This window comes from Rhinoraja longicauda, chromosome 26, assembly GCF_053455715.1.
Source record: "Rhinoraja longicauda isolate Sanriku21f chromosome 26, sRhiLon1.1, whole genome shotgun sequence".
In the NCBI taxonomy this organism is placed as follows: Eukaryota; Metazoa; Chordata; class Chondrichthyes; order Rajiformes; family Arhynchobatidae; genus Rhinoraja; species Rhinoraja longicauda.
In genome coordinates, this window is record NC_135978.1 from 31,510,922 (window position 1) to 31,524,349 (window position 13,428).

The 13,428-nt window shown below is 48.6% G+C and overlaps 1 protein-coding gene across 1 annotated transcript; it reads right to left on the reverse strand.

Annotated features, from left to right (window-relative positions):
• Window positions 1–971: 971 nt before the first annotated feature.
• On the reverse strand, window positions 972–13,106 carry gemin4 (gem (nuclear organelle) associated protein 4). The gene is made up of 3 exons (XM_078422448.1): window positions 13,017–13,106; window positions 8,122–8,217; window positions 972–4,444 (listed from the first exon to the last, which is right to left on the reverse strand). Exons 2-3 carry the CDS (start codon window positions 8,129–8,131, stop codon window positions 1,170–1,172), a joined length of 3,285 nt encoding a protein of 1,094 aa, XP_078278574.1. The 5' UTR covers window positions 8,132–8,217; window positions 13,017–13,106; the 3' UTR covers window positions 972–1,169.
• Window positions 13,107–13,428: the final 322 nt, after the last annotated feature.

The following is a 13,428-nucleotide window of genomic DNA, read 5'->3' on the forward strand; positions in this document are numbered from 1 at the left end:
CGTTACCCCGGTTTCACATCCAACACACGAGGGGCAATTTACAGAAGCTAATTAACCTACAAACCTGCACTTCTTCACGACATGGCAGGAAACCGGAGTACCCAGAAGAAACCCACGCGGTCACAGGGAGAACGTAAACATCCAATTTTGACTGTTAAATGTATGCAAAAGGTAGAATTTACTATCTCTCAAAGAAGCAGCATGGAAACAAGCCCTTCGACCCACTAAGTCCACACCGACCATCGATTATATGTTTATTCCACTTTCACATCTACACCTTTCACACTAGAGGCAATTTACAGAGACAAAATGACCTACAAACGTGCATGTATTTGAGATTTAGTTCAGTTTACTTTAGCAATACATCTCAGAAACTGGCCCCTTCAGCACACCGAGTCCGCACCAACCTGTGATCCCCGCACTCCAACACTATCCTACACACACTAGGGACAATTTATAATGAGACCGTATTTATAATTAGAATGTAAACTCCATGCAGACAGCACCCGTAGTCAGGATGGAATCCTAGTGTGTGGCACTGTATGGCAGCAACAATACCACTGGGCCACTGCAGGGATGCTGCCTTATGCCAGAGAGTAGTGCTCACTGGGAACATTTTCAGTTTCTATTCTTTCAAAGAACTATTTAGACCTAGAGAGAACAGAGCATAGAAACAAAATAACTGCAGATGCTGGTGTATACCAAAGATAGACACAAAGTGCTGGAGTAACTCAGCGGGTCAGGCAGCATCTCTGGAGAAAAAGGGTAGGCGATGTTTTGGGTCAGGACCCTTCTTAAGATTTCAGACTTTCTTCAGAAGGGGTCCCGATTTGAAAATCTCCTATCCATGCTGGCTGACCTGCTGAGTTACTCCAGTCCAGCACTTTGTGTCTATCTCGAGAGAACAGAGCTAAGGCAAAGCAAAGATTTTAATTAGACTCCAAAAAGAAATCAAAGGTTTATTTTATTTGATTAGAATGATAAACTCTTACAGCAATGTGATAAACTTGTTATCAATGTGTAGGAAGGAACTGCAGATGCTGGTTTACACTGTAGATAGGCACAAGATGCTGGAGTAACTCAGTGGGTCAAGCAGCATCTCTGGAGGAAAGGAACAGGTAATGTTTCGGGTCGAGACCCTTCTTCAGTCTTCAGGCAATGTGTTCAGTTTAACAAATTTTACTGATTTTCTGCAGCAATATTGACCTCTGTTCTTCACTGACTAGATTCTCAGCTATGGAATGGAGGAAGTGCTTTTCATTGGCCTTGTTCAGTAGCCCGCTAGTGGAGGTATTGGCCAACATCAGAGACTCATACTGTGAAAGCAGCTCCAAAGATACGTAGTACAGAGAATCAGAGGTCCCAGGGGGCATCATGACCATTATGTGAATGACGTGACAAAAAAGCTGCATGATTACAAATAGGGCCTCCTGATTCCCGTCGAGATTCTGAGCTCCCAGTCCTTTGAGCTTGCACTTGACGGACTCCAAGACGTCCGACATACTGCTGGCACACTGCCTTGCCACGTACGTCCACCCCGCTGGCGGCAGCCAGTCAGAACAGCCGTGACTGCAGATGAGCTGGAAGGCTCGGAGAAGAAGCTGCGAGAACTGCAGGTGATGTGCAAAGGGCCGCAGGTTCAGAAGCGGCAGGTAGTGGACGTATTCCAGAGTAAACGGCACGTGAAGTATCTCCCGCTGGAGGAGGCTCCTCGCCATGTGGTTGAGACGCTTCCACTCGCTGGAACTGCACCAAGGCAGCAGCTGAATCAGTGCGATCAGAAAGCCCTTGCTGAACATGTTGACCTCCTCCATGTTCTTGGAGTCGATTATTAGATGGGAGAGCATTTGGTCCATCATGTGTGTAGAGGCACTGCAGCACTCCATCCAGGCCAGCAGCCCGGTGCCTGGACCATACTGCCGCAGGTTAAGTGGTGACCAGCCATCATCCGAGAGGTCACAAACCTCAAACAGTGTGGCAGGCACCTCGAACTTAAAATGTCCGCCAAAGATGCTCTTCAAGCAAAGACGTACAGTCCAGTCCAACTGTTCGGCTTTCCTGTACAGCCAATGTACAGAGGTCGACCACGTCTCTGGGTTTACGGAGATGATCCGCTCCACAGCATCGCAGACCATTTCCAACGTCTGCGTGAGGAGACCTTTCGTTTCTATGGAAACGCGAGTAGACACCCTGGCACCGTCCTCCTCCCAGCACAAGATGCACCTGTCCAGGAGCTGAGAGAGGGCAAAGACGAGAGGAAACGGGCAACAGGCCAGGAGCCAATGCTCCTTGGTCCCATCATCAGGCACAGGCATTTTTAGAGCCCTGTTGAGAACCTTGAGAGGAAACACGATGTTAGAGTCGCCTCCAGTCAGGTGAGGAAGAACAAATATCTTCACGACCTGGGCGGGCTGGAGAAGAGGACGTGGGAGTTCTGGATCGATCATCTCTCCTGCTTCCATCAGAGACATCAGGAACTCCAGGAACTGATTCTCTTCCTTGGCGGAGCCAAGGCTATCGATGGAGGTTTGCAAGAGACACGTGGCCAAGATGTTTATCCCATCCGAGGACCGGTCATCCTCATGAGACAGTGCTGGTAGGTTCTTCAGGATCTGGCTAAATAGCAGATGAGCTCCCAGATTCACAGCAGCCAGGTGGCACATCTTCTGCAGGGTGGTCTCGGGATTGAGAAAAGCAACCCTTGCAATGGCGGTGACTGCTTTGTCAATACTACTTACAGTCTCACTCTGCGTAATACAATTAAAGACCATGTTTACCTCTTCCTCAAACCACTCCTTCATCGCTCCTCCGTCTCGGCAGAGTCCTTGGCCCCCGTGGGCAAACAACACCCCCAAAAGAGCTTTGTTTTTGTCCGGGACGGAGAGAGCAGACAGACAATCCAACACCACATCCTTTAATCTTTTGACTTCGGCCGGTACAGTGGCAGCGCAGGATGACCTGTCTTTAAGTATCCCAGCTAACTTCAAAACTAGATCAGTGCTCTGAAAAACCTCTCGGTTTCTTTCGAGGCAATTAAGCCACCCACCCTCGGCAAAAGCCCAAGCGGGAGTTGACGCAAATATTTCACACACTTCCGCGTGCCTTTTCATTCTATTGTTAATGATTGTAAAAGCTACAGACATCTTCACTTTATCAACGGGAGCAGCATCACCCAACGATATGTAGGAGTCACACTTCCGCACAAAGGAGGATGAACTCAGGATGAAATCAGACAGAATTTCCTTTGTATTTTGAGGTATCGTGTTGTCATTTTGAATTAATGGATTGACTTGATTGAGGCATTTCAAACTTTCCACTGCTCTATACAGAGCAAGGTTTCTTCTCTCAATGTCGGTGTCTTTCTTCAATTCAGCCTGAATTTCAGGTGCCCATGACAGGAAGATTTCGGCAAGTAATTCAATCCCTGGAGCTAATTCACCCTGTGGCAATCGGAAAACCAACCTCTGGTCGGGGGCTCTCAGTTCCCTCTCTGACTTCTTTACAATCCGTACAAAGTTCTCTGCAACTGGAAGTGTTCGGCCTTTAGGATTATCTAACACAATCAGTTCAGACAGTTTCTGCAAATATACGTCAGCAGATGACTCGATGGCACCGACAGAAAGGAGTGACTTGCATAAGGTATCAGTCAACCTTGTTATAGCAGAGCATTTGTAATCATAGGGTGTGACATGAGCTTTCATTTTCCTAAGTCCATGAAGAAATAGGGATGGAATGGACAGGTTACTTGAAGATCCAGGTGAGCTAATGGAAGGAAACAATGACACGTCGGGATCTAGTCTGAGTCTTTTGGACGAACGGCAGCATACGTCAGACGCACGTGCGAGGTATTTTTTAACCTCGTCGCCAAATGTTCTAACAATTTCATCCCTCTGCCCTTCGTACAGCTTCAGTGCTTCCCACCACACATCGAGAAAGGTGGCCACATCTTCATCGGAAGTCCCATCAAGGACATGGTCCACAAAACGGGTCACCTCCAGCTGGCATATGTCTGCTGGCAACGCAGAGAGCAATTCCACAAAGACTTCTGAAGCCCCCAAGGACTTTACCAGCTCAAATAAGACGGTGTGATTTATGTCGGGAATCATGCTTTCTGCTGGAAAGAAGAGGTCTTCCTTCCATCTCCGGTCACTCTCAGTATCCGAATCGACCTTCTCCTTCACATTAGGCTCATTCGAGTTAGAGTTCAGCAGTTTTGCCCACACATATGCAAGCACTTTCTTCTGCCACAACCTAGTTTCTCCGGGACCCTGCAGCACACCGGTCTCACTGGCACAGATCTCTCGCACAGCACTAACGATAGGCTTTCCCAGAGTTGCCCAGTCAGATTTCTTCATTTCCACAAACTTTGTGGGTTGACTTTTCTTCTGAGCCAAGAGAAAGCCACCGTGGAGAACAGCCATCTTATCACAACAAACCCAGGATCCTAAAACAGCAGAAAAAACAATAACTCCAATGCTCATTACTGTGCCAAGTAAATTAAGATACTCTTTATTTACATTGACCTGCATTTAACTCTTCCATTTAAAGAAATAAAAGCATCCCAACATGGCTCAAACAAAATATGACATTAAGTTACATCAATTTCCTGATTTTTTGGGGAGATTTAAACATTACATTGGAGCTTAGAAGGGTGAGAGGGGACCCCCTTGAAACTTACCAAATAATGAAATGCCTGGAATGGATGTGGAGAGGATATTTCCACTAGTGGGAGAGTCTAGGACCAGAGGCCACAGCCTCAGAATAAAAGGATGTACCTTTAGAAAGGAGATGAGGAGGAATTTCTTTAGTCAGAGGGTGGTGAATCTGTGGGATTCAATGCCACATGCGGCTGTGGAGGCCAAGTCAGTGGATATTTATAAGGTGAAAATTGACAGATTCTTGATTTCTAAGGGTGCCAGGGGTTATGGGGAGAAGGAAGGAGAATGGGGTTGAGAGGGAAAGATAGATCAGCCATGATTGAATGGCGGAGTAAACTGGATGGGCCTAATTCTAGAACTTACGAACTTACTAGAGTGGATTTTATTTGACAAAAATGAACTATTATTCTTAAGGGAAGAAACGTCAACTAAAATAGTATACAATGCTTAATTAACATTATGATGCATCTTATATCTATTCTTTATTATTTGCATGAAGATTATATATTATATTTGTATTGATCTAACCATGAGTAGTTTTTATGTACCAATTGGTTCCTTATTCAATTTTTTATATCCTTCTCTGAACTTGCTTTTCGTTTATCTTAGTTATCATTCACAAATTTGATTGCAATACCTTCAGTCCCTTCATCTGAGAAGTCATTATATGGATGGTAAATAACTGAGAACTCAACACTGGTTAAAAGCTCATTTAACCCCACTCTGTCTTTTGCTGCAGAACTTAACTTTACAAAGTTATCAGTGCCAGCACGGTGGCGCAGCAGTAGAGTTGCTGCCTTACAGCACCAGAGACCCAGGTTCGATCCTGACCTTGGGTGCTGTCTGTACAGAGTTTGCGCGTTCTCCCCGTGACCGCGTGGGTTTTCTCCGGGTGCTCCGGTTTCTTCCCACAATCTATAGACGTGCAGGTTTGTAGATTAATTTGCTTCTGTAAATTGGCCAATTTCCCCGCTGTATCTCTGAACTAAATTTACAATCGCTCAAATCACCACCCTTTTCCACCATCAGTAAACAGGCCCATCCATCACTCTTGGTATTCAATGCTCCTGGGCGCTGATTCCAGCTGTCAGTGTGGATTTTAACATTTAGCAAACTTTATTGTTTTCAGCAGTATGATTTAGAGTTACGATTGCAACAACACACCACACCTCCTATCTATCATTTCAGTAACTGCAGGGAGGCGAGAAGGATAGAAAGATGGTTGCAAGTTAGTTAGTTTAGTTTAGTCTAGTTAGTTTAGTTTAGTTTATTACCACATGTACAGACGTACAGTGAAAAGCTTTTCTTATTGCATGCTATCCAGTCAGTGGAAAGACTATGCATGATTAGAAACAAGCTGTCCACAGTGTGCAGATAGATACAGGATAAAGGAAATAACGTTTAGTGGAAGATAAAGTCTAGTAAAGTCCAATGAGTTTAGAGATACGCCGCAGAAACAGGCCTTTCGACCCACCAAGTCCGCAGCGACCAGCGATCACCTCATACACTAGCACCATCCTACACACTAGACTCTTTACACGTTACAGAAGCCAATTAACCCACAAGCCTGTACGTCTTTGGAGTATGGGAGGCAACTGGAGAAAGCCCGCGCGGTCACAGGGAGAACATACAAGCACTGTACAGACACCTTTGATAGCCAGGATCGAACCCGGGTCTCTGGCACTATAAGGCAGCAACTCTACTGTTCCACCAATGTGTTGCCCTGATTAAAGATAGTCCGAAGGTCTCCAATGAGGTAGATGGTAGGTCAGGACTGTTCTCTAGTTGGTGATAGGATGGTTCAGTTGCTGGGAAGAATCTGTGCCAGCAAGTAGGGAGTGAATGCAAAACGAAAATTATTCTTTGAAGTAGGAGGGGACTAAATTAAAATGACAAAGCAAAAAAGGCCACAATGTTAAATATATTTTACATTGGAAATGTATTATTTTCAACCAAACATTGTTAGAAACATAGAAAATAGGTGCAGGAGTAGACCATTCGGCCCTTCGAGCCTGCACCGCCATTCAATATGATCATGGCTGATCATCCAACTCAGTATCCTGTACCTGCCTTCTCTCCATACCCCCTGATCCCTTTAGCTACAAGGGCCACATCTAACTCCCTCTTAAATATAGCCAATGAACTGACCTCAACTACCTTCTGTGGCAGAGAATTCCACAGATTCACCACTCTCTGTGTGAAAAAAAACTTTCTCATCTCAAGTTCTTTTAAATAGGAGCAAAAATCAGACACTCCCAACAAATGCCTCCTACAACCCAGAGGTATGAATATTGATTTCTCCTACTTCACAACCCTTACTTTCCCTCTCTCTCTGTCACTCCCCCACCTAGTTCTCCGACTAGTTTCAGTCTTCCTGATTAATGTTACTGTGTGTATGCCTCGTTGTCACCTTCCCCTCGGCTAACAATGAATCGGTGTACATTTCCCTGATCATCGTCTGCTTTGATCTGTCCTTTTCACACCTTACGTTCTCTTTGTACCCTTTCATATCTCTATTATCCCTCTCCCCTGTCTCCCAGTCTGAAGAAGGGTCTCAACCCAAAACATCACCTATCCATATTCTCCAAAGATGTTTCCTGCCCTAGTGAGTTACTCCACCATTTTGTGTATTCTGAATTGTATTTAACAATGCCCTACAGGTCCACCGCCGATTTTCTGACATCCAGAGCCTTGCTGGATTATCCGTTTTGCCGGGCCAGCAGAGGTCATGGCCTTGTGGGGCTGAGATACCGGCCCGTAAATTTGGCAGCAGAAGGCGACTATGGGGAACGGATCTGCCGGCTCTGGCCGGGCTGGAGATCCAGAGGTCAGCTGATTGGCGTGGAAGTCCCTATGAGGTTGAGATTGGCCGCCTCGCCCGGCCTAGGCACCACATTTGAGGGGGACATCCGGGGAGTGATTTTGTCCGGATTAAAGGGGTACTGCCCACCGGTTGCCGGAAAATCGGTGGTGGACCTCGCACGGTGGCGCAGCGGTAGAGTTGCTGCCTTACAGCGAATGCAGCGCCGGAGACTTGGGTTCGATCCTGACTACAGGTGCTGTCTGTACGGAGTTTGTACGTTCTCCCCGTGACCTGCGTGGGTTTTCTCCGAGATCTTCGGTTTCCTCCCACACTCCAAAGACGTACAGGTATGTAGGTTAATTGGCTGGGCAAGTATAAAAATTGTCCCTAGTGGGTGTAGGATAGTGTTAGTGTGCGGGGATCGCTGGGCGGCGCGGACTCGGTGGGCCGAAGGGCCTGTTTCTGCGCTGTATCTCTAAATCTAAAAAAAAATCTAAATCTAAAAATTTATATATTCACGAAACAGAACATTTGCTTTCTCCAACCTTCCCATAATTACAGACGTTACTTTCAGTGCTTAACCATCCCTAGCTTTGCAGCAGACATCAGTTAAGGCTGCAGAGTAATCAATAAGAAAACATGGTCCAAACGAAAACTCACCCCACTCCATCTTCAGAGATTATTTTATCAATACTCAACAAAAACCAATGCCTGTTGGTTTGATCAGAGATGATCTGCATCGCATGATGTTCAAACCTTCAAAAAAAAGGTAGTGTTACACAGGATTTTAAAATTAAATAGTAAGACAAAACTTCCTCCGCTAACATTTAATTTAAGATCGTTGTATATCTATCTATCTATCTATCTATCTATATAATACTAAAACTCAGATCTTGTGTATATTTTTTTTTGTGGTTTGGCCTGATATATTCGTAACAGCGATTGCAGCAAAACGGCGGACCGTAGCGGGACGGTTTTCGCACCGCCTCAATCGCCAATCTCGCGCTCGCTCGGCCGTCATATTTTCATTTAATTTGGTCGCGTGTTTTTTAAGTTACAGAGGTTTTAAAGCGCTGCCCCCCCCTTTTTCAGGGGGGCGCTGCGGTGCAGATTTAGTTTTCAGCTTGTGGCTTGTGACGGCTACATTGTTTCGAAAAGTTTCCAGAAAATGATTTAGTTTTCAGCTTGTGACGGCTCCATTGTTTCGAAAAGTTTCCAGAAAAGCACTGATTGTTTTGTTATTGCAAGTCAAGTCAAGTCAAGTCAAGTCAATTATATTTGTATAGCACATTTAAAAACAACCCATGTTGACCAAAGTGCTGCACATCTGATTAGGAAAAAAAAAAAAAAAGAGGGTTATAGTGGTCACTTGACATACACAGATCAGGAGGACGGGCCCAACTTGGAGAGTAAGAGTGGGGCTGGGGGAGGAGAGAATGGGGGGTGTGGGGACGGGCCCAACGGGCCCGCTTTGAACGGGCACACTTGTTCTAGTATAATACTAAAACTCAGATCTTGTGTATATTTTTTTTTGTGGTTTGGCCTGATATATTCGTAACAGCGATTGCAGCAAAACGGCGGACCGCAGCGCGACGGTTTTCGCACCGCCTCAATCGCCAATCTCGCGCTCGCTCGGCCGTGATATTTTCATTTAATTTGGTCGCGTGTTTTTTAAGTTACAGAGGTTTTAAAGCGCTGCCCCCCCCCCCTTTTTCAGGGGGGCGCTGCGGTGCAGATTTAGTTTTCAGCTTGTGGCTTGTGACGGCTACATTGTTTCGAAAAGTTTCCAGAAAAGGATTTAGTTTTCAGCTTGTGACGGCTACATTGTTTCGAAAAGTTTCCAGAAAAGCACTGATTGTTTTGTTATTGCAAGTCAAGTCAAGTCAAGTCAAGTCAATTATGTGTATAGCACATTTAAAAACAACCCATGTTGACCAAAGTGCTGCACATCTGATTAGGAAAAAAAAAGAGGTTATAGTGGTCACTTGACATACACAGATCAGGAGGACGGGCCCAACGGGCACACTTGGAGAGTAAGAGTGGGGCTGGGGGAGGAGAGAATGGGGGGTGTGGGGACGGGCCCAACGGGCCCGCTTTGAACGGGCACACTTGTTCTAGTATAATACTAAAACTCAGATCTTTTGTATATTTTTTTTTGTGGTTTGGCCTGATATATTCGTAACAGCGATTGCAGCAAAACGGCGGACCGTAGCGCGACGGTTTTCGCACCGCCTCAATCGCCAATCTCGCGCTCGCTCGGCCGTGATATTTTCATTTAATTTGGTCGCGTGTTTTTTAAGTTACAGAGGTTTTAAAGCGCTTCCCCCCCCCTTTTTCAGGGGGGCGCTGCGGTGCAGATTTAGTTTTCAGCTTGTGGCTTGTGACGGCTACATTGTTTCGAAAAGTTTCCAGAAAAGGATTTAGTTTTCAGCTTGTGACGGCTACATTGTTTCGAAAGGTTTCCAGAAAAGCACTGATTGTTTTGTTATTGCAAGTCAAGTCAAGTCAATTATATTTGTATAGCACATTTAAAAACAACCCATGTTGACCAAAGTGCTGCACATCTGATTAGGAAAAAAAAAAAAAAAGGTTATAGTGGTCACTTGACATACACAGATCAGGAGGACGGGCCCAACGGGCACACTTGGAGAGTAAGAGTGGGGCTGGGGGAGGAGAGAATGGGGGGTGTGGGGACGGGCCCAACGGGCACGCTTTGAACGGGCACACTTGTTCTAGTCCCTTATAAAATACACCAGCATTTAAAAGGCTTAGTTACACTGCCTCTTTAGATTTTACTTTAGAGATAGTGTGGAAACAGGTCCTTCGGCCCACCGAATCCGCGCCAACCAGCGATCACCCTGCACACTAGCACTATCCCACACACTAGGGACAATTTACAATTAACAAAAGCCAATTAACCTACAAACCTGTAAGATTTGGGAGTGTGGGAGGAAACCGGAGCACCCAGAGAAAACCCATGCAATCACAGAGAGAACGTACAAACTCCATACAGACAGCACCCATGGTCAGGATTGAACCCGAGTCTCTGGCGCTGTGAGGCAGCAACTCTACAGCTACGCCACCGTGCCGCCCCTCTTATTTCAATTCAAAGCTATTTCTAAAGAGAGCATTAGTATAAAGTCTAGCACTGAGATGAAAAGTCACCAGAGTACTGGGAAAACTTAGGACAACCCTTTCAAGACGGCAGTGGTGGGGAGAGGAGAGGATGGGTGTCGGTGAGCTGGCTGGTCGCTCATCTCCCACGCGTTCAGAGACGCTCTGGGAGTTCGGAAGTCGGCTGCGACAGTCAGTCACACAGGTGGCTGTGTGAGGCAAAGGATGCCGTGAACATGCCGTTTGGGCGGCACGGTGGTGCAACGGTGGAGTTGCTGCCTCACAGCGCTGGAGACCCAAGTTCAATCCTGACTACGGGTGCTGTCTGTTGTCAGCCATGATTTGTACTGGTCTTTTCTTGCTTCCAGTTCCTCTCTCCACCCCATACAATCCGTCTGAAGAAGGGTCCCGACCTGAAATATCACCTATCCATGTTCTCCAGAGATGCTGCCTGACCCGCTGAGTTACTCCAGCACTTTGTGTCTATCTTTCTCCACTAAAAGTCCCTTGGCCTAAAAGAGTGCGAGATGGGTGGAGAGAGTAAAAGATTTACAGCGTTTAGCTAACAGCCATACCACACAGAGTTGAAGAAGGCATATGACATGCTGGCATTCATAGGCCAGAGCATAGAATATACCAATGGAGATGGCATGTGGCAACATTACAGAACAATGATTACGCTACACTTGGGAGTATTGTGTGAAGTTCTTATTGTCACTAAAGTTATAGTGCGGAAGTAGGTCCTTCAGCCCTACTTGTCATGCCGACCAAGATGGCCCATCTACACTAGTCCCATCTGCCGACAAATGGTCGATATCCCTCTAAACTTGTCCTGTCCATGTACCAGTCCAAGGGACATGAGGGAGAGAGGGATGAGAGAGAGATGGGGTGGGGAGAGGGTGTTGAGAAAGAGGGTTGAGAGAGACATGAGAAAGGATGAGACAGAGGGATGAGAAATGGAGGCATGAGAGAGGGGGTGAGAGAGAGAGAGAGAGAAAGTGGGATGAGAAAGAGATCAGAGGGATGAGAGAGATAAAGAGAGTGAGGGGGATGAGAGAGTGGAGATGGATGAGAGAAAGAGCATGGAGGCTTGAGAGAGAGAGAGATGGAGGGATGAGTGAGGAGAGGGTGGGGAGAGGGTGTTAAGAGGGTTGTTTGATAGATGAGAGAAAGAAAGGGATGAGAAAGATTGAGGGACGAGAGAAATTGAGGCATGAAAGAGAGGGGGGCAATGAGAGTGAAACGAAGAGAGAAGAGAGAGGGGCGAGGGATGAGAGATAGAGGGATGAGGAAGAGGGCAGAGAGCTCCTACAATGGCTGAGTCAACCTCACCACCACTGTAATGGAGTGGATCTGCCCCCATGCCCAGCGCCGAGGGGCAGCGCCTCTCAGTCCGAGTCAACACGGCCACGGACACCCAATGTCAGGGCCTGGCCTCCCACCTTCAACCTCCCCACCTCCCTCACCCTCCCCACCTCCCTCACCCTCCCCACCTCCCTCACCCTCCCCACCTCCCACACTCTCCCCCCCTCCCTCACCCTCCCCACCTCCCTCCCTCACTCTCCCTCCCTCACCCTCCCCACCTCCCTCACCCTCCCCACCTCCCTCACCCTCCCCACCTCCCTCACCCTCCCCACCTCCCTCACTCTCCCTCCCTCACCCTCCCCACCTCCCTCAACCTCCCCACCCTCCCCACCTCCCTCACTCTCCCTCCCCACCTCCCTCACTCTCCCTCCCTCACCCTCCCCACCTCCCTCAACCTCCCTCACCCTCCCCACCTCCCTCAACCTCCCTCACCCTCCCCACCTCCCTCACTCTCTCCCCCTCACTCCCTCCCTCACCCTCCCCACCTCCCTCACTCTCCCTCCCTCACTCCCTCCCTCACCCTCCCCACCTCCCTCACTCTCTCCCCCTCACTCCCTCCCTCACCCTCCCCACCTCCCTCACTCTCCCTCCCTCACTCCCTCACCCTCCCCACCTCCCTCACCCTCCCCACCTCCCTCACACTCCCTCCCTCACCCTCCCCACCTCCCTCACTCTCTCCCCCTCACTCTCCCTCCCTCACCCTCCCCACCTCCCTCACTCTCCCTCCCTCACCCTCCCCACCTCCCCACCTCCCTCACTCTCTCCCCCTCCCTCACACTCCCTCCCTCACCCTCCCCACCTCCCTCACTCTCTCCCCCTCCCTCACTCTCCCTCCCTCACCCTCCCCACTTCCCTCACTCTCCCTCCCTCCCTGACTCACTCACTCCCTCCATTCATTCCTCCCTCACTCCCTCCCCGGCCTCATCACTCTCTCGCAGCCTCCCTCCCTCCCCTTCACTCCTCCTCCCTCCATACTCTACCTCCCTCCACTCCTCAATCCCTCACTCCCTCCTCTCTCACTCTCTCGCAGACCCCCTCTCCCCCCCCCCCTCCATCACTCCATCACTCTCTCTCACCGGCCTCGCCACGCTCCTCCCGCCGTCAACCGGGCAACGGGCGGCCGTGCTCCGACTCACTGCTGCCCCCTGGCCTGGCTGAACATGTACTGACGGCTCACTGCTGCCCCCTGGCCTGGCTGAACATGTACTGACGGCTCACCGCTGCCCCCTGGCCTGGCTGACTGACGGCTCACTGCTGCCCCCTGGCCTGGCTGAACATGTACTGACGGCTCACTGCTGCCCCCTGGCCTGGCTGAACATGTACTGACGGCTCACTGCTGTCCCCTGGTCTGGCTGAACATGTACTGACGGCTCACTGCTGCCCCCTGGCCTGGCTGAACATGTACTGCCGGCTCGCTGCTGCCCCCTGGCCTGGCTGACCAATGTACTGACGGCTCACTGCTGCCCCCTGGTCTGGCTGAACATGTAC